The following is a 25,554-nucleotide window of genomic DNA, read 5'->3' as shown; positions in this document are numbered from 1 at the left end:
TTTTTCAGGAGCAGTGACCAATACCTCACTCCTTCCAGCCTTTTTCAATCATTGGCTTTTTTAAAAGCCTCTGTACTCTTCTTACATGGCGCTGTTCATATTTGTTGTTTTACTTTTGTACTTTTCTACTTGATCACCATCCTGAAGAAGAGATGCTAGAAGGATGATACTGAGAGATCCCAAGTGGATGAGAGGAATATAGGGAGCGGGGTAAGGAGCAGGGAGCTTAATGCGATTAACACATTAAAATGTTTTACATGCATGTTAAAATTATAATGAGTTAATCACATTAAAAACATGTTGAATGTGCAGCCCTGGAAAAAAGAGTTCGGGCAGTAAGCTGCTACTTAAACCACAGAGTTCTTTAGTGACAGCTTGCCTCTAAATATAGTATGGAGGCAGTTTTCAAACTCTTCTTTGGGAGAATCTGCATTGTATACAGTTAATAAAATACATAGTTACATATGCCCATTTACACCAACCTTGGAAGAGGTATAAATTTGTGCATTGACATTTGCCTGCTGTTTGGGGTATCTGCTGTATAAAGGCACAGAGGCATCTGTGTTGCATTTCTAAAATAAGCTTGAAAAGGGATGCTTTTTGGACTTCTCACATAGTTGCCTTGTTAATTAAATTAGGCTAAAAAATGACTTGTAAAGTTGTGGAACAGTGTAATGTACTTGATTGAAGGAGGATATTTTTCAAGCAGCCATTTTATGTTCTACATAAATATCCATATATACCCAAGACCAAATAACCATGGCAGGCTTTTATTGTCCGATTCATTTATAGCAATGATTCCCCACCTTTTTTCAGTTGGGACACACCTGGCGGACAATGCCCACATATATGACACACTTTGGTCTGATACAGTGTGGCAGTTCTTATGAATCGAATGTGAACATCCTCTGCATATGCAAAAAGCTTATCTCCCCCCCCCCCAAAATAAAAATGGATGCAGATCAGAACTCGCACATCTTCTCCGTGGAAGTTACCACATCTGAGTAATAGCAACATAAATCTCTCCACAATCGGGCACATTGTGAAAAAAAAAAAACTGAAAAACTTGTAACTCAACATAGATGTATCAAAACGAATTAGCACTAATCATAGCACTAATTCCTATGATTCAAACATGAACCCTATCAAAGAATAGGTAGCACCACAAATATTACATAGGGCCCTAGAACACCAATACACCCACTCCTGGTAAAACAGAATAAGTGGGACTGTTGTAGATCTGAACACAGATGCAAATGGAATACCGCATCTCAGTCAGACGCAAAACACAGATGGACCCTCATCAAATACAGAACAAGGGATCATAAATTAGAAATAGAAATTTAAAGAGAAAAATTGAACTGAGAGCCCCAAGAAGTCAAACTAGGTATGTACCACAACATGGGAGAAATACATTTTGTCTTGAACTGAATAAAATTCAAAGACATCCATGATACACTTTCCAAAGCTAATATAGTCCACATAATAAATTCAAAATAAAACACTTTTTTTCTAACTTAGTTTTTCTGGGCATTTTATTTTTCCATGCATGTTGGTCCCAGTTTCAATTTCTGCTTTCTTTCCAATGGGTGTTGTCCATTTGTACCTTTTCCACTTTTCTCCTATTTTCTATTCCTTACTTCATATCTGACGTATGTCATCTCTATCTCTTTTGTCTGCCCACTTAGATTTGACTCTCTCACTTTTCAGTCTTCCTTCTCCTCCTCTCACTCTCTAGCTCTTCTGTCGCACTTGTTCTCTTGCCTTCTATTCCCTTCTCTTTTATCCACCCCCATGTCTACATTTCTAGTCTCTGTAGTGACCATCCTTTTCTCACTTATATCCTTGACAACCCCCAGGGTTTCTCCTTCATGGCTCCACCATGCTCAGTATCTTCCATCCCACTCCCTTCTTGCACTCTTGTAGCCCAGCATCTTCTCTCCCCTTTTCCACCCACATGAGTAGTCCAGCATCAGCCTATCTCTGCACCCCTCACCCTCTCTATTCTCTACACCCCTATGGTCCAGTGTCTTCCTGCTCCCTCTCCCTTCCACCCCTATGGTGCAGAAGCTCCCTGTCAGCTCTTCCTTTCCCCTCCACCCCTATGGTCCTGCAGATCCCTGTCCCCCCCCCCCCCCCACACACACACACAAAATGTTGTGCAGCTTCAATGTTCAGCAAGGCAGCGGGTCTGAGGGGAGTTTGGCTGCAGAAAATTCAGCCAGGAGAGGCAGCTACATAAACATCCAATGCTGTGCTCCTTCCCAGATTGTGTAGGCAGCAAACCACTTACCAGAAGTGAAAGCCTGCTGTTTACTGCCTACTCAACCTAGGAAGGAGCATGGCCTCTGTAGTTCAATAAGCAGTCTTAAGTAGGCCTCAGGCTGAACACAGTCTGTGGCAGGTAGGACAGCCCCGCCTCAAACACAGCCTATGAGTCCTTCACAGTTCTTCTCTGAGTACCTCAGAGCAATGTTTGTCAGTCTCAAAGGAGAAGCAAAAGCAGCTTACCTCAGCCAGGTCACAGTTCTTAATCATGGGAGGTGGCATACACTGGGCTTCAATTCCTTCTTTTTTTCTGGGTCTCCTTAACCTCTGTCAGGCCTTGTTTTGTATACTTCCTGGTTTAGGCTCCACTCCTCCACCCAGCTCACTTGCTCCTGGGTGGGACTAGTGCTCTTAAGGTGGCTCAGGCTATCTATGGGACTGTTCTTAAGGGTGAGGAGCAGAATTCTATAAACTTCCCTTGTGGTGAAATGGGATTTTCATGCTTGTAATTTATTATTATTATTATTAGCATTTGTATAGTGCTACCAGACGCACGGAGCGCTGAACACCTGACATAGAGAGACAGTCCCTGCTCAAAAGAGCTTACAATCTAAATAATACAGACAAGACAATTAAGGGCGAGGGAAGTACTGGGTGAGAAGGAACAAGGGATGGGGGGAGGCCAATGAGTAGTGGCTAGGAGTCAAAAGCAGCAGTGAAACGGTGGGTTTTCAGCATAGATTTGAAGACAAGTAGATATGGAGCTAGACGTACAGGCTCAGGAAGTTTATTCCAGGCATAAGGTGCTGCAAGAGAAAAGGAACGAAGCCTGGAGTTAGCAGTGGAGGAGGAGAAGGGGGACAATGAGAGATTTGTCCAGCGAGCGGAGGTCACGGGAAGGAATGTAGGGAGAGATGAGAGTGGAGAGGTAATGGGGGGCTGCAGAATGGATGCATTTAAAGGTCAGTAAGAGAAGTTTGAACTGTATACGGAAGCAGACAGGGAGCCAGTGAAGTGACTTGAGGAGTGGGCTAGTGTGGGTGTAATGGTTTTGGCGGAAAATAAGCCGTGCTGCAGAATTTTGGACAGACTGGAGAGGAGAGAGGTGACTGAGCGGAAGACCAGTAAGAAGTAAATTGCAATAATCCAAGCGAGAGGTGACAAGGGTGTGGCTAAGGGTTTTGACAGCGTATTCAGAAAGGAAGGGGCGAATTTTGCTAATGTAGATAAAGAAACGACAGGTTTTGGCGATCTGTTCAATATGTGCAGAGAAGGAGAGAGAGGAATCAAAGATGACACCAAGATTACGAGCCGAGAAGACAGGGAGGATGTGAGAGCCATTAACAGAGATGGGGAAGAGAGTTTAGGGGGAAAAATGAGAAGTTCAGTTTTAGCTTCAGATGGTGAAGAGACATCCAAGCAGCAATGTCAGACAAGCAGGATGAAATTTTGTCCTGGATTAAGGATGAGATTTCAGGGGTGGAGATGTAGATTTGAGAATCGTCCACATAAAGATGGTACTGAAAGCCGTGGGATGAAATCAGGGTACCAAGGGAAGAGGTATAGATGGAGAAGAGGAGGGGTCCAAGGACAGAACCCTGAGGCACACCAACTGTAAGAGGGATAGAAGTTGAAGAGGAACCACCAGAGTGAACACTGAAAGTGCAAAGTGAGAGATAGGAAGAGAACCAGGAAAGAACAGGACCCTAGGATCCAATTGTTGAATAAAAGAATAAAAATGTTGAATAAAAGCATAAAAGAATAGAAGTGGAAAGCTTCAAAGATCATGCAGAACAAGCTGTTTCAACACTAAACTAAATCTCCTGAGACATGAGGCCCACATCAGCCAAAGGCAGGCTCCAGAAAGTCTGTGGGATAATGGGAACCAGATGCAGCATATGTTCTGCTGTAGGATTTATGGTATGGTACAGCCTGCAAGCACGTGATATCAGGAGAAGATTATAAGGAGAGTGGAACAAAGAAATAAGTAAGCATTTTGAATTTTTCTTTGTCTGTCTATAGCATTTTTTGATTTGCCTTAAGCTTGCTGTATATTGCTTGTGTGTGTAGATGTGCTTTGAGTACAGAAATGCTTCCTGACTACCCCTATTGATGGTAATCAGCTTGTACACTAAACAAATGAGTAAACTTTTTATATTAAATATGAAATTCGTCTAGCCGTCTCTTCAAGTGGCGAGCCAGCCAGGAGTAGGCCGCACACGGAAAAGAGAAGGCGAGACGAAGGACAAATTAAGTGTTTGTTGTTAACGAAGTTTTTTATAGGATTCTGAGAGAGAGCAAGCGTTGTTTACGCCTGATTTCTGTGCACCACGTAAGTGGACGTGATCAACCTACTGACGTGGACATACAGGCGACGACTCCTGAGCTTGCTAAAGAGAAATAAGAAGACGCGTGAGTAAGCTTACATTGTGGACTTATTAGTGGTATGTTTGTTTAGCTTTGTAGTTTTCTTTTTTGTATATTTTCTTTGTTTAAGTGCATTAGTATATTTTTGTAGTTTGTGGCTTTATAGGAGAAATTGTAATAGTCAGAATAAAATGAAAGGGAAAGGAGCAGATAAGAAAGAAAAGCCCCCTGTATATGCTATGTATTTAGATTTAGATAGTTCAAAACAATGCTCCCCTTTGCAGCATGTCATAGAATTATTTCCATTAGAAAAAAAACAGATTGAAAAAACACATGACAAATGGGTCAAATATGATGCAAAAGATTCTGTTTTGAGCTGGTCTCAGTATGGATCGTTTGATCGTCCAAAATTATTATCTCTCCTGGAATACTTACAAGAAAATAAAAAGAAGAAGAAAAGCTTAGAGAAGCATCTTACAATTTGGAATTTATTTTCTGTAGCAGCAGATCTTTTCCATGCAGATGTTGAAAAAATACAGCAAGAACAGGAAAAGCAGCCTTTGGTTCAGCCTGAAGGTTGAGGAATGTCATCTGGTTTTGATTTCTCGGGTGTACAGGTTAGAAAGGTCAGGAAGAACTGAAATTTGTTTTGTTCCTTTTAAAAGATTGTTTTAGATTAGATTTAAATAAGTTCTTTGTCTTATAGGGAATTCTGATCTCTGTTTATTTTAAAATATGTGTTATTCTGTTTCTAGTTCTCTGTGGAATGTCTTTGCAATTTAACTTTGTTTGACTCTTTTTTAAGTGAGATTTCTGCAGTTTTAAGAGATCATCTGGTTTGAATTAGGCACAGTCCTAGCTAGTTTTGTGTGTAGGGCTAATAGGGGAAAGAGGTGATTTAAAATCTCTAATAACCTCTAAACAATATGATTTGTCAACATAATTTGAGGCTGAGGGACGGCTACGGGTTAGTCCCGAGACCTCAACAAAAACCAAAGGTAATCCTGTTCAAATTGACACCCAGACCGTCAAAGGCAATTTTTAAGGAAACCTATGTAGCTGCAGAACTTGTGAGATTGGATAAAACTAAATATGGGGCAGAATGGTGGGGAGTTATTAAGAACCTGTTGGAAGTTAAAAACCTCCTTTTCCCCTGTGATAAGGGAGGACCTACCTCACATGAGGATGTACAGAATTTGACAAAAGTAATAAATAAATATTGCCCCAAGGCGGGAAGCCTGGACTTTATTAAAGCAGGGCTGGAGTACTGGGACGATTGGTTTTACAAAATGAAACAGGCTGAAGAAGAGGTGGAAGAGGAAGGTAAACAGGAGATTTGCAGTGCTTTAGATAGTAGTGCTTTACACATGCCAGTTATGACGCGCTTAGACGCAGCTGGCAATCGAATACGTCATTACAAACCATACACCCCCGTAGATGTTACAACTTTAGTTGCAAAAATTCCCAGTATAGTGAAAGGAGCTCGTATGTGGTTAGATGGGATAGAACAGGCAACTGCAGGGACTCAATTGACTATTGGAGATTTTAAAGCTTTATGTGCAGCATCGGGTATCAGTATTTCTCAACTGGCAGTGCAGTGTGGATATCAGCGCCTGCCATCACATACTGTGGATGGGGATGTATACGCAGGGAATAGTAAGGCTGCTCTTTCTGCAGCTCTGCATGTGATGTATCCAACCCCGATTGATTTTTCAGCCATAACAGCAAATAAATGGGACCCTAAAACTGATTTTTCGGCACATTTGACAAAATGTATAAATTTGTATAAGGCTCAAACAGGGCAAGATGCAGATGTGGATCATAATGTAGCAGTATTTTTACACCTATTCATGTCCACACTGCCTGATAATATGCGTAAGAATTTAGATGCTGTCATTGCCCTGTCCTCAAAGCCGTGGCCAGAAATAAGAGAGACATTGATGCATTTTAGTAATGTGCATCGTAAACTGATAGAGACCCCACAGAAAGAACAGGCTAAATTAACTTCTAAGTTAATGACTATGCAGTTAAAGGATTTGGAAAGCAAGGAACAGGATAGAAACAAAAAACAGGAAACAATGGTAATGCCCTCTGCCTCACCTCCACAGGTCATTTACTATGTACAACCAGGATATAGCCGGCCATACCAACCAAGGGGACGAGGCATGGTTAGAGGCAGGGGTAGAGGTCGAGGGATGCAAGGATCAGGACCATCACCTAATAGAAGGGCACATGTACAATGTTGGGGATGTCAGCAATTTGGTCACTATGCTTCAGAATGTTATCAGAATGCAGGAATGCCCCAAGTACAAATGCAGACGCAGCAAGGATTAATGCCACAAGTAGTAGGGATGCCTGTGAGTGCCCCGCAGACTGCAATACAGCAGCCGGCGACGCAATCACAGGGACCAGGGGCTGCAGTACAGAGACTGGGCACTGTAAATGCCTTTCCAACTTGGCAGAATACTCCAGACCAATGTTATTGACTGGAAGCAGACCAGTGTCAGGAAGAGGGAATGATTTTCAGATTAGACACAAGGGAACCCTTTATTACATTGACAATTGGCAAATATGGAACTCCTGTGAGATTTTTGATAGATACAGGGGCGAGTACCTCTGTGTTATGTGCAAAACCACTGGGAGTTAAGCTTTCAAATCAGTATAGAACAACAGTGGGATTTACGGGGATAGAACAAAGAAAAAGGCTAACAGAACCGACTCTGGTGCGATTGGAATGCCAACCGCACGGTTCAAGGGAGGCTGTGGTACCCTTTTTAGTGGCACCTGATTGCCCAGTAAATTTGTGTGGTAGAGACTTGTTGTCTCAATTAGGATTGTGTTTAGATTTTGGAGATAAAGAAATACCAAGCTTGCTCACCATGGTTCAACAGTTGAATAATGAAAATAAAGTAAGGGTTATGGAAGAATTACCGCAACATATTTGGAGTACAAGTGATTCACCATATGGACTAGCCGTAAATACAAAACCCCATAAGATAGAATTAATAGAAGGGGCACAGGGGCCGAAGCAAGACCCTTACCCCATACGACCTAAATTAGTATCCAAAACCCTGGAACACATTGGTAAATTATTGAAATGTGGTATTATTGAACCTTCAGTATCCCCGTACAATACCCCATTGTTTCCGGTCCCGAAAGGAGAAAACAATGTAAGGATAGTACATGATTTAAGAGAGCTAAATGAAGTTACAAGAAATCAATTTCCGATTTGTGCAAATCCTGCTACTCTTTTGCATACCCAGAATATATATGCATATAACACTGTTATTGACTTGTCTAATGCATTCTTTTCAATACCTCTTCATCCAGAGTTTAGGGATTTGACGTCATTTATAGTACAGAATGAGGCATACAGGTGGACTAGGATGCCTCAAGGCTTTACTGATAGTCCATCCGTATTCTCAAAACAACTAATGATGGATTTAAAGGATTTCAGGAGTCACTTGCCTGACACGGTGTCATTGTTTGTCTATGTAGATGATATTCTACTGTCTGCTGAGACTGAAGCAGAATGCCTAGAATGGACTAGAAAATTATTTTTGTTATTAGGAGAGTTAGGATATAAATGTAACAAGGAGAAATGTGTTATAGCTCAGTCTACTGTCACCTTTTTAGGACAAAATGTGTCAGCAGAACATAAGGTCATTATACCGGAAGTTATATCTATTTTAAATGAGACTCCGGTACCGCAAACAGTTACCCAGTTACGTGCTGTTTTGGGAATGTTAAATTACTGCAGACAATGGATACCAAATTATACACAAAAAGTAATGAGACTTTATAAACATTTGAAACTGCCCGCAGCCACACCAAAGAATACACTAATTGTGTTGGAAGAGCAGGATAAAATAGTGCTGGCTAAGATTGTGAGGGATTTGTTATCCCCAGGACCTTTAGCAGTAATAGATATACAATCACCTGTGCATTTGTGGGTAAAAGACATGGGAAACAGTTGGGCAGCTATGATTAATCAAAATAATGAAGTAAATGCACCAGTAGCTTTTTTGTCAGGCTCTTTTAATCATGTGGAAAAGGGAATGAAAGAAATACCAAAGTTATTGACAGCTATTGTGGCAGCAATAGGCAAATGGAGAGCACAAATGCCTTTTGTTCCTATTGTAATACATACTAACCACACGATTAAAACGCTGTTGAGCCCTAGCCAGACGGCATTGACAGCCACTAGATTTGGAAAATATCAAGCAGTACTTTTAGGACAAGATATAAGAATAATACCATTAACTAAAGAACAGAGAAATAAGATAGATCTGCTTTTTCCTGTCGATCAAGAGGGTGAGATCGATACTATAGAAATCCCTACATTTCATTGTCTTACTTTTGAACCCTTATCTGATGGGTTAATATGGTTTACAGATGGAGCTTGTGAAAGGACTGTTGCAGGCTTTGCCTGCGTGCAGGTAGATGAGAATCTAAGAAAGATAATGCAAGTACAATATAAAACCCCTCCTGACCAGACTGCACAGCATGCTGAACTTTTAGCCGTTATTACGGCCTTACAACACACTGATATGACTCAAAATGTCACTATATATACTGATAGTGGTTACGTTGCAAGTTCACTACAGTATCATATATTAAAATGGCAGCGTAGGGGGATGATAACCAGTGCAGGTAAAAATCTACAACATTACACATATTGGAAATTGCTGTTTGAAATTTTGGCAAGAAGGGAATGTGAAGGTAGAAAAACTGCAGTTGTGTGGACCCCGGCCCACACTGAAAGGCCAACCTTTGAGGCACTAGGTAATGCAATGGCTGATGCAGCAGCAACGGAGGTGGTTAAGCAAAGTGAAAAGATTTTGTATAATACTAGACAGACACAGGAAGGGCCACTTACGAATGTAGATAAGATTGAAATGTGGCAGCCAGAGGGACAGGAAAGTGAAAAATGGTTGAAGAGAGGATGTATGAAATTGGGAAGTGAATGGTTTAATACAGAAGAAGGATTACCTTGTATGCCAATGAGCCAGGCGATTAAGGTATTGGCTGAGTGGCATGCAACCATGCATTGGAATAAGGAAACAATGAGGCAACAATTTGAGCAAAGATTTTGGACTTTAAAAATTGATAACCTGATTCAACAGGTTGTGCAAAATTGCATGGTATGCAATATTAACATACCTAAACGAGGTCCTAAAATATCACCTGGGACACTTCCAATACCAGAAGGCCCAGCAAAAGAATGGTATATTGATTTTACCGATATGATTGTTCCAGTGCAGGGAAAAAGGTATTTGTTAGTTTGGGTGGATGCTTTCTCAAGGTGGATAGAAGCATTTCCATGTAAAAGGGAGACAGCACATGAGGTGGTACAATGCCTGATAACTCATATTATGCCAAGCCTTGGGTGTCCGTCTAGAATAATTTCTGATAACGGGACACATTTTAATAACAGTGTTTTGAAAGAAATGGAAACGATTATGGGTTTAACACACAGGAAAGTATCAGTGTATCGCCCCACCTCCAATGGTTTGGTGGAGCGCTACAATGGCATTTTAAAAACAAAGTTGAGAGTCTTACTAAAATCTCTCAATAAAGAAATGGTGGGAAAATTATATACATGGCTTGATGTATTGCCATTAGCATTAATGACAATACGGGCCCAACCCAATGGGCGTACTAAATTGTCCCCATTCCAAATTCAGACAGGACGTCATTTCTTCCCGATGCAGACAGCAAGTACTGATAATACAACTCAGTACTGGCAAAAGCTACAACCGATGTTGAACCTGACAAGTGATATGATCCGAACAAATGTAGCATCACAGGCAGGGATTACTAATGATGTTTGTGCTTTTAAAGTAGGTGATCTAGTACTGCGAAAGAACTTTACACATAAAACATGGAAGGATCCTGTGTATGTAGGACCTTTTGCTATCACAGCCCTTACTCAGACCGCTGCCCGTCTGGAAGGTCATACTTCTTGGATACATTTATCAGATATTCGACGAACTAATAATATTGAAATGGACAAAGAATAAACAAACATCATGTCCCTAAACATGATGGTATTGGGATGTTGTTGTTTGTTAATGGACAATGAACACATATAGACTTGTTACAGCGGCCTATGATATATGGGACTACAATGATAAAATCATGTCTGTTATCCCAATAATACCTGTGTAAGGGACTTCATTGGACAAATGAGACTATTTATAAGCAAGCCTTGCTTATGGACAAGTACCCACAGACATCATGTTGGTGTCTGATTAATAGTATGACAACTGAACACATTCCCCCGATAAAGTGCACTTACACGCAGAATGTTGTAACAACTGATTCAATGAATGTTATGCTTTTAATTTGTGTAATTTTTAATGCCACATCAGCTAATGAAAAGTAAGAATGAATGACAGTGTACTTCCCCTGTGATGAAGCTCACTGTCCTATAAATTATATACCTCAAGAGATATAAATTTTGTACCCTAGTACAATTGAATCTGTTTAATGCAACATGTATTAGCATGTTTGCAAAGATGTGCCAGGATGCTTTTAAAATGATAATGATAACTGAAATCAAGAATGAATAGAACTTTAAAATGTCAGCAGAAATATTGAAAGATGTATGATAAAGATGATGAAAAGGCAGAGCTTGCAGGCACAGCATATCATAAATAACAAGGGGGAAGAGATTTAGAAGGGAGGTAAGGAAACAGACTGGAGCTGAAACAGATGTGTTGAGGCCTGGAATATCAGTCCTCAAAGGGAGGATGTTGAATAAAAGCATAAAAATGTTGAATAAAAGCATAAAAGAATAGAAGTGGAAAGCTTCAAAGATCATGCAGAACAAGCTGTTTCAACACTAAACTAAATCTCCTGAGACATGAGGCCCACATCAGCCAAAGGCAGGCTCCAGAAAGTCTGTGGGATAATGGGAACCAGATGCAGCATATGTTCTGCTGTAGGATTTATGGTATGGTACAGCCTGCAAGCACGTGATATCAGGAGAAGATTATAAGGAGAGTGGAACAAAGAAATAAGTAAGCATTTTGAATTTTTCTTTGTCTGTCTATAGCATTTTTTGATTTGCCTTAAGCTTGCTGTATATTGCTTGTGTGTGTAGATGTGCTTTGAGTACAGAAATGCTTCCTGACTACCCCTATTGATGGTAATCAGCCTGTACACTAAACAAATGAGTAAACTTTTTATATTAAATATGAAATTCGTCTAGCCGTCTCTTCACAATCGAGGATAGCGTATCTAGGAGTATGGTGTGGTCAACAGTGTCGAAAGCAGCAGATAGGTCAAGAAGGATAAGGATAGAATAGAGACCTCTGGATTTAGTCAGCAGTAGGTCTTTAGAGACTTTGGTAAGTGCAGTTTCAGTAGAGTGACGAGGGCGGAAACCAGTTTGGAGTGGGTCAAGAAGAGGTTGAGAAGAAAGAAAGTCAAGACAATGGCGGTGAACGATGCATTCAAGTAATTTGGAGAGGAAAGGGAGATGGGACGATAGTTGGAGGGACAGGTAGGGTCAAGTGAGGTTTTTTTAAAGGAGTGGAGTGACAACAGCATGTTTGAAGGCCGTAGGAACAGTTGCAGTGGAGAGTGAAAGATTAAGGATGTGACGGATGACAGGAATGATAGTAGGAGAGATAGTGTTAAGTAGGTAAGTGGGGATGGGATCAGAGGAACAGGTAGTACATTTAGAGGAGGAAAGAAGAAGGGCAGTTTCCTCAGTAGAAACTTCAGAGAAGGAGGAAAAAGAGGGAGAGGAAGGAGAGTAGGGGGTGTGAGCTAAGGGAGAAAGAGGTGGGGAGGGTTTGGATGAAAATTCAAGGTTGATCTTATGGATTTTATCGTGGAAGTGCTCAGCTAGGGTCTGAGGAGAAAGAGAAGGGGGAATTGGGGACGGAGGCACTTTGAGAAGAGAGTTCAGAGTGGCAAAGAGAAGTTGAGGGTTAGCACCAAGGGAATTTGTCAATTGGGTGAAGTAATCCTGTTTGGCCCGTGAAAGTGCAGACTGGAAGGAGTTTAGCATGAATTTGAAATGAATGAAGTCGGCAAGGGTGCGGGATTTAAGTCAAGAACGTTCAGCAGAGCGGGCACAGGAATGAAGGTAGCGGATTTTAGAGGTCAGCCAAGGCTGGGGTTTGGTACACCTAGGGGCTCATTTTCAAAGCACTTAGACTTACATAAGTGAGTACATAAGTACATAAGTGATGCCATACTGGGAAAAGACCAAGGGTCCATCGAGTCCAGCATCCTGTCCACGACAGCGGCCAATCCAGGCCAAGGGCACCTGGCAAGCTTCCCAAACGTACAAACATTCTATACATGTTATTCCTGGAATTTTGGATTTTTCCAAGTCCGTTTAGTAGCGGTTTATGGACTTGTCCTTTAGGAAACCGTCCAACCCCTTTTTAAACTCTGCTAAGCTAACCGCCTTCACCACTTTCTCCGGCAACGAATTCCAGAGTTTAATTACACGTTGGGTGAAGAAAAATTTTCTCCGATTTGTTTTAAATTTACTACACTGTAGTTTCATCGCATGCCCCCTAGTCCTAGTATTTTTGGAAAGCGTGAACAGAAGCTTCACATCCACCTGTTCCACTCCACTCATTATTTTATATACCTCTATCATGTCTCCCCTCAGCCGTCTCTTCTCCAAGCTGTATAGCCCTAGCCTCCTTAGTCTTTCTTCATAGGGAAGTCGTCCCATCCCCGCTATCATTTTAGTCGCCCTTCGCTGCACCTTTTCCAATTCTACTATATCTTTCTTGAGATGCGGCGACCAGAATTGAACACAATACTCAAGGTGCGGTCGCACCATGGAGCGATACAACGGCATTATAACATCCTTACACCTGTTTTCCATACCTTTCCTAATAATACCCAACATTCTATTCGCTTTCTTAGCCGCAGCAGCACACTGAGCAGAAGGTTTCAGTGTGTTATCGACGACGACACCCAGATCCCTTTCTTGGTCCGTAACTCCTAACGTGGAACCTTGCATGACGTAGCTATAATTCGGGTTCTTTTTTCCCACATGCATCACCTTGCACTTGCTCACATTAAACATCATCTGCCATTTAGCCGCCCAGTCTCGTAATGTCCTCTTGTAATTTTTCACAATCCTGTCGTGATTTAACGACTTTGAATAACTTTGTGTCATCAGCAAATTTAATTACCTTGCTAGTTACTCCCATCTCTAAATCATTTATAAATATATTAAAAAGCAGCGGTCCTAGCACGGACCCCTGAGGAACCCCACTAACTACCCTTCTCCATTGTGAATACTGCCCATTTAACCCCACTCTCTGTTTCCTATCCTTCAACCAGTTTTTAATCCACAATAGGACATTTCCTCCTATCCCATGACCCTCCAATTTCCTCTGTAGCCTTTCATGAGGTACCTTGTCAAACGCCTTTTGAAAATCCAGATACACAATATCAACCGACTCCCCTTTGTCCACATGTTTGTTCACTCCTTCAAAGAATTGAAGTAAATTGGTCAGGCAAGATTTCCCCACACAAAAGCCATGCTGACTTGGTCTCAGTAATCCATGTCCTCGGATGTGCTCTGTAATTTTGTTTTTAATAATAGCCTCTACCATTTTCCCAGGCACCGACGTCAGACTCACCGGTCTATAATTTCCCGGATCTCCCCTGGAGCCTTTTTTAAAAATGGGCGTTACATTGGCCACCCTCCAATCTTCCGGTACCACGCTCGATTTTAAGGATAAGTTGCATATCACTAGCAGTAGCTCTGCAAGCTCGTTTTTCAGTTCTATCAGTACTCTAGGATGAATACCATCCGGTCCAGGAGATTTGCTACTCTTCAGTTTGCCGAACTGCCCCATTACGTCCTCCAGGTTTACCGTGAAGTCAGTAAGTTTCTCCGACTCGTCCGCTTGAAATACCATTTCCGACACCGGTAACCCACCCAAATCTTCCTCGGTGAAGACCGAAGCAAAGAATTCATTCAGTCTCTCCGCTACGTCTTTGTCTTCCTTGATCGCCCCTTTTACCCCTCGGTCATCCAGCGACCCAACCGATTCTTTTGCCGGCTTCCTGCTTTTAATATACCGAAAAAAATTTGTACTATGTTTTTTTGCCTCTAATGCTATCTTTTTTTCATACTCCCTCTTGGCCTTCTTAATCTGTGCCTTGCATTTGCTTGACACTCCGTATGCTGTTTCTTGTTATTTTCAGACGGTTCCTTCTTCCATTTTCTGAAGGCGTTTCTTTTAGCCCTAATAGCTTCCTTCACCTCACTTTTCAACCAGGCCGGGTGTCTTTTGGACTTCCGTCTTTCTTTTCTAATTTGCGGAATATGTATGGCCTGGTTATTATGTAACTTTGTAAGTCTAAGTGTTTTGAAAATACGCCTCCTAGTAGGGCGGGGCATGGAAGGGGCAAGAGTGTCCAGAGCAGAGGAGAGGATGGTATTATAGGAAGAAACGGCTTCATTGACAGATTTAGATAGAGTGATGGAAGGGAAAAGGTTAGAGACACAGGAGGACAGAGTAAGGGGGTCAATAGCTTGAAGATTCCTAGACGTGGGGGTTGAGATTGGGTGGGACTGGGGAGGAGGGTGCTTAAGTGTGAAGGTTAATAGGTAATGGTCAGAAAGGGGGAGAACTGAGGAACAGAAGTTGGAGGGAAAACAGTTAGAAGAGAGGATAAGGTCAAGACAGTGACCATTTTGGTGGGTGGGTGCAGAGGAGCACAGTTGAAGATTGAGGAAGTTAAGGCAAGGAATTGGGAAGCATAAGAGTCAGAGGACTTATCAGTATGGATGTTAAAGTCACCAAAAATGATGGAAGGGGATGTAGGATCGTGGAAGAAGGAAAGCCAGGCGTCAAAGTCAGTGAGAAAGGAAGAAAGAGACTTATCAGGGGGTCGATAAATGACTGCCAGTCGGAGAGGCAGAGGAGTGAAAAGGCGGATGGAGTGGACTTCAAAAGACAAAAAGCAGTGAGACTGGGGTGGAAGAAGAGGTTGGAATTTGCAGAAGGGAGAGAGTAGCAATCCAACGCCACCACCGCGGCCGGCAGGGCGAGGGGTGTGAGAGAAAAGATAACCACCATGGCAAAGGGCCACAACAGAAGTAGAGTTATCAGGGGAGAGCCAAGTTTCAGTTAAGGCAAGTAGATGGAGGGAACGAGAAATGAAGAGGTCGTGAATGTAGGGACGTTTATTGCAGATGGAGCGGGCATTCCATAGGTGCAAGAGAAGGGTAAGGAGTAAGGGGGAAGTAGAGGAATAGAGATGAGATTTGAGATGTCACAATGTGATCTGCATAAGTAGGAAGAAGGCAGAAGGGGAGGACCAGGATTGGGATTGATGTCACCAGCTGAGAGTAAGAGAAGGAGTAAAAGAGAGTGGAGGAGAGTAGGAGAGGTATGGCCACGGAGGTGTCGAAAGCGTGGGGTACTCAGAATGGGGAAGGTAAAAATGGAGGGAAGAAAGAGATGAAGATTAAAAGCTGAGGAGGAGGAAGGGGGTAAAAGAGAAGGTGAGGTGATGAAATCAGTGGATGGGCAGTGAGTTCCTGTAATGGACAGTGGTAGGGGGTGAGGGAAAAGCTTAGGAAGGGACAGGGCCAGGAAGAGAATGTGTATAGGGGCCATAAGTAAAGTTTGAAGTACTTTCAGGTGCTAGGTAGGAACAGTAGTTGAACTATCAGGTACTAAGTAGAAACAGCAATTGAAACATCAAGTCAATAGCTGATGGAAGGAAGGATGGAGTCAAGGCTGAAAACAAGCAGGACTGGAACAGGCTGGAACAGAAGGACTGTAGTCTGGAGCAGATGAGGCTGAAGACGAGCAGGACTGGAACAGGCTGGAGCAGAAGGACCGAAGGCTGGAACAGAAGGACCGAAGGTTGGAGCAGATGAGGCTGAAGACGAGCAGAGCTGGAACAGAAGGCCCGAAGGCTGGAGTAGTTGAGGCTGAAGATGAGTAGAGCTGGAACAGAAGGACCGATGGTTGGAACAGATGAGGCTGAAGACAAGCAGGACTGGAACAAAAGGGACCGAAGGCTGGAGTAGTTTGGCCAGCAGGTGGTGTCTGTCCTCTGCTTTAAAGCTGTTGCAGAGGTGACTGTTTTCCTTTCAGCTTAAGCCCTGAAGGAAAGTAATCTGCACAGCTATTGGCCAAATACCCCTCAGTGTTAATGCTCTGATTGCCCCTGAAGTTCAGAGTTCAGCCAGTATTTGCTGGAAATCCCCAGTATCAGAGAGGGAGGGTGGGGAGTAAAGATCTCTGCACTGACACCCTGTTCACAACCTGTGAGCAGTTATTTTCCTGAACTCCCCAGGTACTACTCTGGTAGTAAAACTAGTTAGTTTTAATGTTGATACCTGTTAATTTAGCTGTTATTGTTTGCTGTGTACCTTTTTTTCACCGTTCACTGTACTAGTTTTGTGATAATAAACCTATTAGTTATTAGCTCTGTTGTCCTGGTCTAACTAAGAATCCTAGTAGTTTGTGTTCTTGGTCTGTGGGTGTTTTCTAGGAACTGTGAGACCCCTGGGATCGTGGCCTCGGTGTCCTTAGAAACCACCGGAAAATTAACTTGTGGTTGGGAGATTCACCCAGAGGCAAGAGAAAACCCAGTGCGGTGGGGTGGAGGATAGGCCAGTGTAGAGCATGTGCACAGGCGCAGGTGGGCCTGAGCAGTGCTGGGACAGACCCTTTAAGTGGCCGCAGGGTTAGCTCCAGGTGGGTGCTATGCATTTCATGACACCCCTCACAAGGAGATACTGGAGGGTGGTGATTGGGAAGGACAGGAGAATCAGAGTTAGACTAGGGGGAGAGAATTCAGGAGAGGTGGTAGGTGATGAGACAAGCTCAAGAAGGGACTTATTGGGAGACAGAAGTTACGGTGATATGTTGATGGGGAGATGACCTGAGAGAGAGGATTTTGAAGGAAGAATGGGCTAAGGGAAGGGAGGAGGGCATATTGAAGGGAGGATGAGAAAATGATCTATACACAGGGGAGACACAGCAGGGTAATGGGAGGAAAAAGAGGGTGGCTGCAGAGACATCAACACCAGACACATATGGCATACAAATATTCCATGCTATTTAAAATGAATTTCCTCCAAAATCTTTACTTGCTGCAATACAAAAAATGTATTTTGTGCTGCAGAGATTGTTGAGGCATTGTGTTGGGTGCAGAATTTCAGGGCAACTGCATGCTAGAGTGCAGTTTTTTTTACATATGCATGTGAGAGATGAACAAGATATGACTGGGTCAAGGTGTTTGCTCCCAGAAGTATTCTTTGTTCGTTTGGATTTATATAAACCTTCTTACATTGTTGTAATTTATTAAAGTAACCTGTGCTTGTTTGTATGGATGTTGAAAAACTGCCCTATTTAATAGTTTGTGAACAAAAAATTATAACAGTTTTGTAATTTGGTATTGCATTATTTAATTTCATTCTGTCATTCCTATTCAACTTATTCCCTTATGTCTGAGGCAGATTAAAAATTAACCTCCCCCCCCCCCCCCCCCCCAATACAATTCATACAAACACTGATAAAAATCTTTGCTACAGTATACCAGTACCAATACCTAAAAATCAGTTTCTGGGTGCGTAATTCCTGTGGGTGTAATTAGACGACTGCTTTTTCTTAGATATTTTCTCATTCTGTTTACTGCCTCAGGGATATCTACTGTGTTGCAGAACTTTGTCTGTAAAAAGACAAACTTTTTTCCCTCTTAATCCCATCATAACATCACTGACAAAGACAGAATGAACCAGACCCAGGATAATCCTTATGACACTCCAATATCACCTTTTCTTCAGTGTGTGAACCCCATGTACCACTAGCCCCTGTTGTCTGACACCCCCTCCCCCCAGCCTGTGTGGAAAGCTATTGAAAGCATCTTGAAATCTAAGTAGACTACATTCAACAAATTCCCTAGTCACCCAGACAAATCGGTTAAATTTATTTGTCATGATCTCCCTTTTAGCAAAACCATGCTGCCTGTAATCCAAGGAACATAAGCATTGCCATACTGGGACAGACTAAAGATCCATCAAGCCCAGTATACTGTTTCCAACAGTGACTAATCCAGGTCACAAGTACCTGGGATCTCTGAACAGTAAGACAGATTTTATGCGGTTTATCCTAGAAATAAGCAGTGAATTTTCCCAAGCCCATCTTAATAATGGCTTATGGACTTTCTTTTAGGAAGTTATCCAAAAGTGTGTTGTTCTAGGCAAAGTATAGAATAGTTTCAACAGCCAACTTAAACCTTCCTCTTCTACAATCTTTACCAGTAGACTCTCAATTCTTAAGCATACTTTCTTTATTGTAGTACTCAGAATAAACAAAGAAAATCCAATTTACAGTGCAGTTGCTTAGACAGAATTGTTGCTTTCTGCATCTAGTCACTCCAGAAGCAATGAGTTGGCTAGAACCTTAGCCCAGGTGAGAGGAAAATCTGTAACCCTCAAAGGAAATAAGGGGGAGAAACTTAGGTTAAATAAAAGGGGAATAACTTGGGAAGATGGTGAAAAACTCTTGATGGAATTATAGTAGATTAAGGAGGGATCAGCCCTAGAACAACTGCTGATCACAAAACATTTTAGCAAGACTGGACTGTCTCTCACACAGCCCACTGGGGCAGAGAGGGAAGGCTGGCACTAGTTCAGAGCTAACAGCCAATAAGGAAAGTTTACAAGTAGTCAATCACAGCCTGCAAATGAGAGGAATTCCATCCCCTTTATCATTTTGTTCGCTCTTCTTTGAACCTTTTCTAATTCCGCTATATCTTTTTTGAGATACAGCGACCAGAACTGAACACAATACTCAAGGTGCGGATACAAAGGCATTATAGTATTTTCGATCTTATTCATCATCCCTTTCCTAATAATTCCTAGCATCCTGTTTGCTGTTTTGTCTGCTGCCACACTCAGAGCAGAAGATTTCAGCATATTTTCTACAATGACACTCAAATCTTTTTCTTGAGCACTGACTCCCCCAAGGTGGACCCTAGCATCAGGTAACTGTGATTCGGATTATTCTTTCCAATGTGCATCACCTTGCATTTGTCCACATTAAATTTCATCTGCCATTTGGATGCCCAGTCTTCCAATTTCCTAAGGTCTTCCTTCAATATTTCACAGTCCGCATGTGTTTTAACAACCTTGAATAGTTTGGAGCATCTGCAAATTTGATCACCTCACTCGTCATTCTGATTTCCATATCATTTATAAATATGTTAAATAGTACCAGTCCCAATACATATCCCTGTGGCACTCCACCGTTCACTCTCCTCCATTGAGAGAAATGACCATTTAAACCTACCCTCTGTTTTTTTTGTCTAATAACCAATTCCTAATCCACACCAGAACCTTGCCTCCTATCCCATGATTCTTTAATTTTCTCAGGAGTCTCTCATGAGGAATTTTATCAAAAGCTTTCTGAAAATCTAGATACACTACATCAACTGGCTCACTTTTATTGACATGTTTAGTCACGCTTTGAAAGAAATGAAGCAAATTGGTGAGGCAAGACTTCCCTCGGCTGAACCCATGCTGACTCTGGCCCATTAAACCATGTTTGTGTATGTGTTCTATAATTTTATTATTTATAATGCTTTCCACTATTTTGCCCGGCACCAATGTCAGGCTTACCGGTCTATAATTTCCCGGATCACCCCTTTTAAAAAATTGGCTTTAGTTGCTTTATATTTAATTTCATATGCATCCACTACTGATACGTTCACTCTTTACAAAGAGCTGCATTAGAGGCTTTCCTTGAAGGAGTTGAGATAAACACTGCACAATTCTCTTTTCACTTGAGTTCCCACATTAGAAGCTTTAAGGCAATAAGTACATATAAGTACATAAGTAATGCCATACTGGGAAAAGACCAAGGGTCCATCAAGCCCAGCATCCTGTCCACGACAGCGGCCAATCCAGGCCAAGGGCACCTGGCAAGCTTCCCAAACGTACAAAATTCTATACATGTTGTTCCTGGAATTGTGGATTTTTCCCAAGTCCATTTAGTAGTGGTTAACTTGTACTTAACTTGGAATATATTCAGTTATCCACACATGGGATATTTTGAGAATTTCCTCTATAATCTTTATCAGTAAAATCTATTGAGTTATTACAAGATTCTTCACTCTCCCCTGAGATTTTTACTGTAGTGTCCAAGATTTTTCTCTGTACTGGTTTAGGCAAAGTATAGATTAACTTCAACAGTTAGCTTAAACCATCCCCAAGTAGAAGCTTTACCAGTAGACTCTAGCAGCTCAATGATCAAAAGCAAACGCGGGCACTAGAAGCCATTAGCGCCAGACTGGCCCCTGCATTTGCCTGCGTGGGATGATCGGAGGGGTCTGTTGTGAGCTCAGAGCTCATGAAATTATATTTAAATGAGTTTGACGGTATTCTGTCCATATGATCAGAGCACTGCGCTTTGATCATATGGATGGAATGGGCTAACGTTTTCTCCCCCCCCCCCCCCCAATCCATGTCAGGCAGCCCTGGCTGTCACTGTGAGCTGGGGCTGCCAACGTCAGTCCTGGGGATCCAGTGGATCCCCAGACCACTCACCCCCCCCCCCCCAGCATGTAGCCCCCCCATATCAAACACAATGCACACCACCCAAAAACCTAAAATACCCTGGTGGTCCAGTGGGACACTTGACAGCTGCCCGCAAGCCCTGATGGTCTACAAGTGGGGGTCACCTTCCCTCCCCTCATACCTCAGAATAGAGGAGGGAGAGACTAACACTCCCTCCCTCTCTCTGGGACACTTGACGGCCACCCGCTAGCCCTGATGGTCTACAAGTGGGGTCACCTTCCCTCCCCTCCCCTCATACCTCAGAATAGAGGAGAAAGAGACTAACACTCCCTCCCTCTCTCTGGGCGCCACCTCAAAATGGTGGTGCCCTGCCTGGTGCATCCTGGGATGCACTGGGTGGGGCTTAACTTCTATATATGGAAGTTAAGCACTGCCCAGTGTATCCCAGGATGCACCGGGCAGGGCGCCACCATTTTGAGGATCCGCCCAGAGGAAGGATGGAGTGGTAGTCCCTCCCTCCCTCTTCTATTCTGAGGTATGAGGGGAGGGGTGGGGTTGGGTTTGGGGAGGAAAGGAGGGAGGGACACCCCACTGCTAAACTACCATGGCTAGTGGGCAGCTGTCGAGGGTCCCACTGAGACACAAGGATATTTTAGGTTTTTTTTATGGGGGGGACGCTTTGTGTTCAGGGGGGTAAGAAGCCTGGAGGTTCATCGGACCTCTAGGCCTTGTGTTTGGCAGGGTGGGGACTTGAGGAAAGAAAATTAGCAGATAGGGTCTAATTTTCTCCACCTTTCTTTCTTGTTCTAGGTTGAAGCATGCATTCAGTACTGTCATAAAAATATGAGTGTTATAGTGTCTACTCCTTGCAACATGAACTGTATTAATTCAAATTTACTAACGCGCATTGCAGACCTGTTCACACACAGTGAGGCAGATGATCTGAAGGACAGGAAAGACAAATGTAAAAGGTAAGACTTTATAATGGAGGGACTTAATTGTAGAAGCTTTGTTATGATAGCACGATCCCAAACTCATGTATTCATTGTGGTTTGAATAGCTCGTACTTTCTTTTGGTGTCTTAGATTGTGGCTCAAGCTTTCTTGGACCCTGCAGTAGTTACTGATACTGCTCACTGTACAAAAACAGTTGAAGACTTGTTTGCTGAGTGGAGGGAGGGTAATTTCATGAATATTAGTGGTTTGGTGGGGGGGGGGTAGGGAGGAGGGTCTGTGGATATGTTAAATTTATTGTGAGGTTATATTTTATGTTTTTTTTGTATGTCTGACTTTGATGTTGATTGTAACCTTCCCTGAGGCTTATGTTAGGATGGGCTAAATACATAAAATCACCGACCTCTAATTTGAGATCTTGCTATTGATAGCTTTTAGTGCCATTTTTCAGATTTGTAGTTTTTTATTTACTAATCTGCATTAACTTGAGTTAGTAAATAGGATTGCATTAAATATACCAATAACTAAGCACATAATTCACATTAACACTCATTAAAATGTTAATGCAGGTTAGTAATAAGACCTTTGGTTGTTAGGAAAAAATGTTCATTTTTAGAAATTATATACTCTGTCATAAATATGACTTGAGTTGCAGTTTGTAGGTTAGTGACTGGGCTGAGTTGGAAGAAGATTCTAAAAAGAGGGAAAACCCTATGGCTGCAACTGAAAGCTGATGACACCATTGCCCAATGGAGGCTGGTTCGCATTAATCTGAAAGTTCAGTGTAGTAGAAGGAATCTTGAGGACCAAAAGGATACCTAAAAGAGAAAACATATTTATAATATCTTTCCTCTTGAAATAATTTGAGATTGGATTGAATTTAATGCTTGCCTTTCCAAACCCATGCTTGAGGTGAGTTACAGTTTAGGTTCTATAGATGGATCTCTGCCCCAGAGAGAGTTTACAATTGGGGGGGGGGGGGGGGGGGCAGCTTAGTGACTTGCCTGAGGTCACAAAGCATCTCAGTGGGAGAAGTGAGATTTGAAGCATGGCTTCTCTAGTTCTCATCCTACTACCCTAATTGTTAGGTTCACCTGGAGGGGCACAATCGAAAGGGGCGCCCAAGTTTTCCTGAGGATGTCCTCGCAGGACGTCCCGGTGAAGGGGCGTGGAAACCCATATTATCGAAACAAGATGGGCGCCCAGCTTTCATTTCGATAATACGGTTGGGGACGCCCAGATCTTGATATTTAGGTCGTCCCTAGAGATGGTCGTCCTTAAACGTGGTCATTTCTGATTTTCGGCGATAATGGAAACTAAGGACACCCATCTCAGAAACGACCAAATGCAAGTCCTTTGATCGTGGGAGGAGCCAGCACTCGTAGTGCACTGGTCCCCCTGACATGCCAGGACACCGACTGGGCACCCTAGGGGGGCACTGCAGTGGACTTCAGAAAAAGCTCCCAGGTACATAGCTCCCTTACCTTGTGTGCTGAGCCCCCCCCCCCACAAAACCCACTACCCACAACTGTACACCACTACCATAGCACTTACAGGTGATGGGGGGCACCTACATGTGGGTACAGTGGGTTTGTGGTGGGTTTTGGAGGGCTCATATTTACCACCACAAGAGTAACAGGGGGGGGTAGGGTTACCATTCGTCCGGATTTCCCCGGACATGCCCTCTTTTTGAGGGCGCCGTGGGGAGTCCGGGCGGATTTCCTGATTTGTTGGCTTTGTCCGGGTTTCTCCTCCTCCTGACTCGACTCCTCCCGTTGTCTGACTCGACTCCTCCCGTCATCCGACGCCGACGTGCAGCGTCCGTGCGTGTGCGCTAGCCAGCCCAGCCCGCCCGCCCCAGTCAGCTGATTAAAATGATCCGCCCTCCGTCCGTCCTCCTGCACGAGCACACAGGCAGGCGCGCAGTGCAGCGCTTCAGTTCTAGTGCCTGCCGCCTGCACAGCCGCTGCCATATCGACGACGATGAGGTCAATTTTTTTAATCCTGATTCCGACTTATCTCTCCTCCAAGGGCGGCCTCCCTGTCTGAGTCCGGGGTCAGAGCCACTTTCTTTCGGATGGTACTGGTCTAGAGCTGGTAGGTAACTTGGTAGGCTGCCATGTGGCCCATGCATGCTGCCTTGTGCAACACACGGATGTACACAGATGGAAGTATAAATAACGGAATAACTTTTCATAGGTATTGTAGGAATTTGTTATAAATCATAAACGGTGTGTTATTTGGAGGGGCTGGTTATAAGGACACCTTAGCATGTGTTATATTCATGCACTGCAGAGATTTTTGTTTCTCCTGGTAAAGACATCAAGGTATAAAAATCAGGTGGTCAACATTCAGAGTTTCTTTCTAATTATTTATTTACATATTTATGGCAGTTATATCCCACATTAAACAAGAATTAGGGTTGGAGACTTCCATTGAAGTCTTGTATAGGGGGCGGGGCAAGGGGTGGGGCATGGGTGGGACAGGGGCGGAGAAGAGGTGTGTCAGGGGGCGGGGCACGTGTCCTCTTTTTTCTTAGGGCAAATATGGTAATCCTAGGGGGGGGGGGGATGGGCCTGGATCCGCCTGCCTGAAGTGCACTGCACCCACTAAAACTGCTCCAGGGACCTGCATACTGCTGTGATGGACCTGAGTATGACATTTGAGGCTGGCATAGAGGCTGGCACAAAATATTTTTACACTATTTTTTTGAGGGTGGGAGGGGGTTAGTGATCACTGGGGGAGTAAGGGGAGGTCATCCCTGATTCCCTTCAGTGGTCATCTGGTCAGTTCGGACACTTTTTCGTGGCTTGGTCTTAACAAAAAAAGGACCAAGTAAAGTCGTCCAAGTGCTCGTCAGGGACGCCTTTTTTTTCGATTATGGGTCGAGGACACCCATATGTTAGGCACGCCCAAGTCCCACCTTCGCTAAGCCTCCGACACGCCCCCATGAACTTTGGTCGTCCCCGCAACGGAAAGCAGTTGGGGACGCCCAAAATCGGCTTTCGATTATGCCGATTTGGGTGACCCTGGGAGAAGGACGCCCATCTTCCGATTTATGTCAAAAGATGGGCGTACTTTTCTTTTGAAAATAAGCCTGATAAGCTTCTGAGAAGATAGGGTCATACTGCAGATTAACCACTCACAACAGATCTGAAGTGGTACACAATAGCATAAAACCAATACAGCCATTGGGAAGTTACAATAAGTTAAAAATTGAATAAGTGCTAACAAATCTCCTTGTTCAGAGGTCTATGGAAAAGAGGAATAAAGCATAATAAGTTTGCAATTTAATAGTCAAGGCAAACTGTTTCAAATGTGTGTAGCTTGAAAATAGAGAGCATGCTCCAAAACCTCAAGCCTATGCTCTGGACTGGAGGAAAATTAGCAATCACACTTTTCATTCATTAGACTATGGTTTAGGTGTAGGCA

At 43.0% G+C, this 25,554-nt stretch overlaps 1 protein-coding gene across 3 annotated transcripts in view; it reads left to right on the top strand.

The window, feature by feature from the left end:
• Positions 1 to 25,554, top strand: part of KIAA1841 (KIAA1841 ortholog) — a 155,845-nt gene that overhangs the window by 26,708 nt on the left and 103,583 nt on the right. For all 3 annotated transcript variants that reach the window (XM_030196181.1, XM_030196182.1, XM_030196183.1), the window contains exon 7: positions 21,980 to 22,140. In XM_030196181.1, the coding sequence (XP_030052041.1) occupies positions 21,980 to 22,140 (161 nt within the window). The remainder of the gene's footprint in view (positions 1 to 21,979; positions 22,141 to 25,554) is intronic.

This window comes from Microcaecilia unicolor, chromosome 3, assembly GCF_901765095.1.
Source record: "Microcaecilia unicolor chromosome 3, aMicUni1.1, whole genome shotgun sequence".
Classification (NCBI taxonomy): Eukaryota; Metazoa; Chordata; class Amphibia; order Gymnophiona; family Siphonopidae; genus Microcaecilia; species Microcaecilia unicolor.
This window is presented reverse-complemented; position numbering and strand designations above follow the sequence as displayed.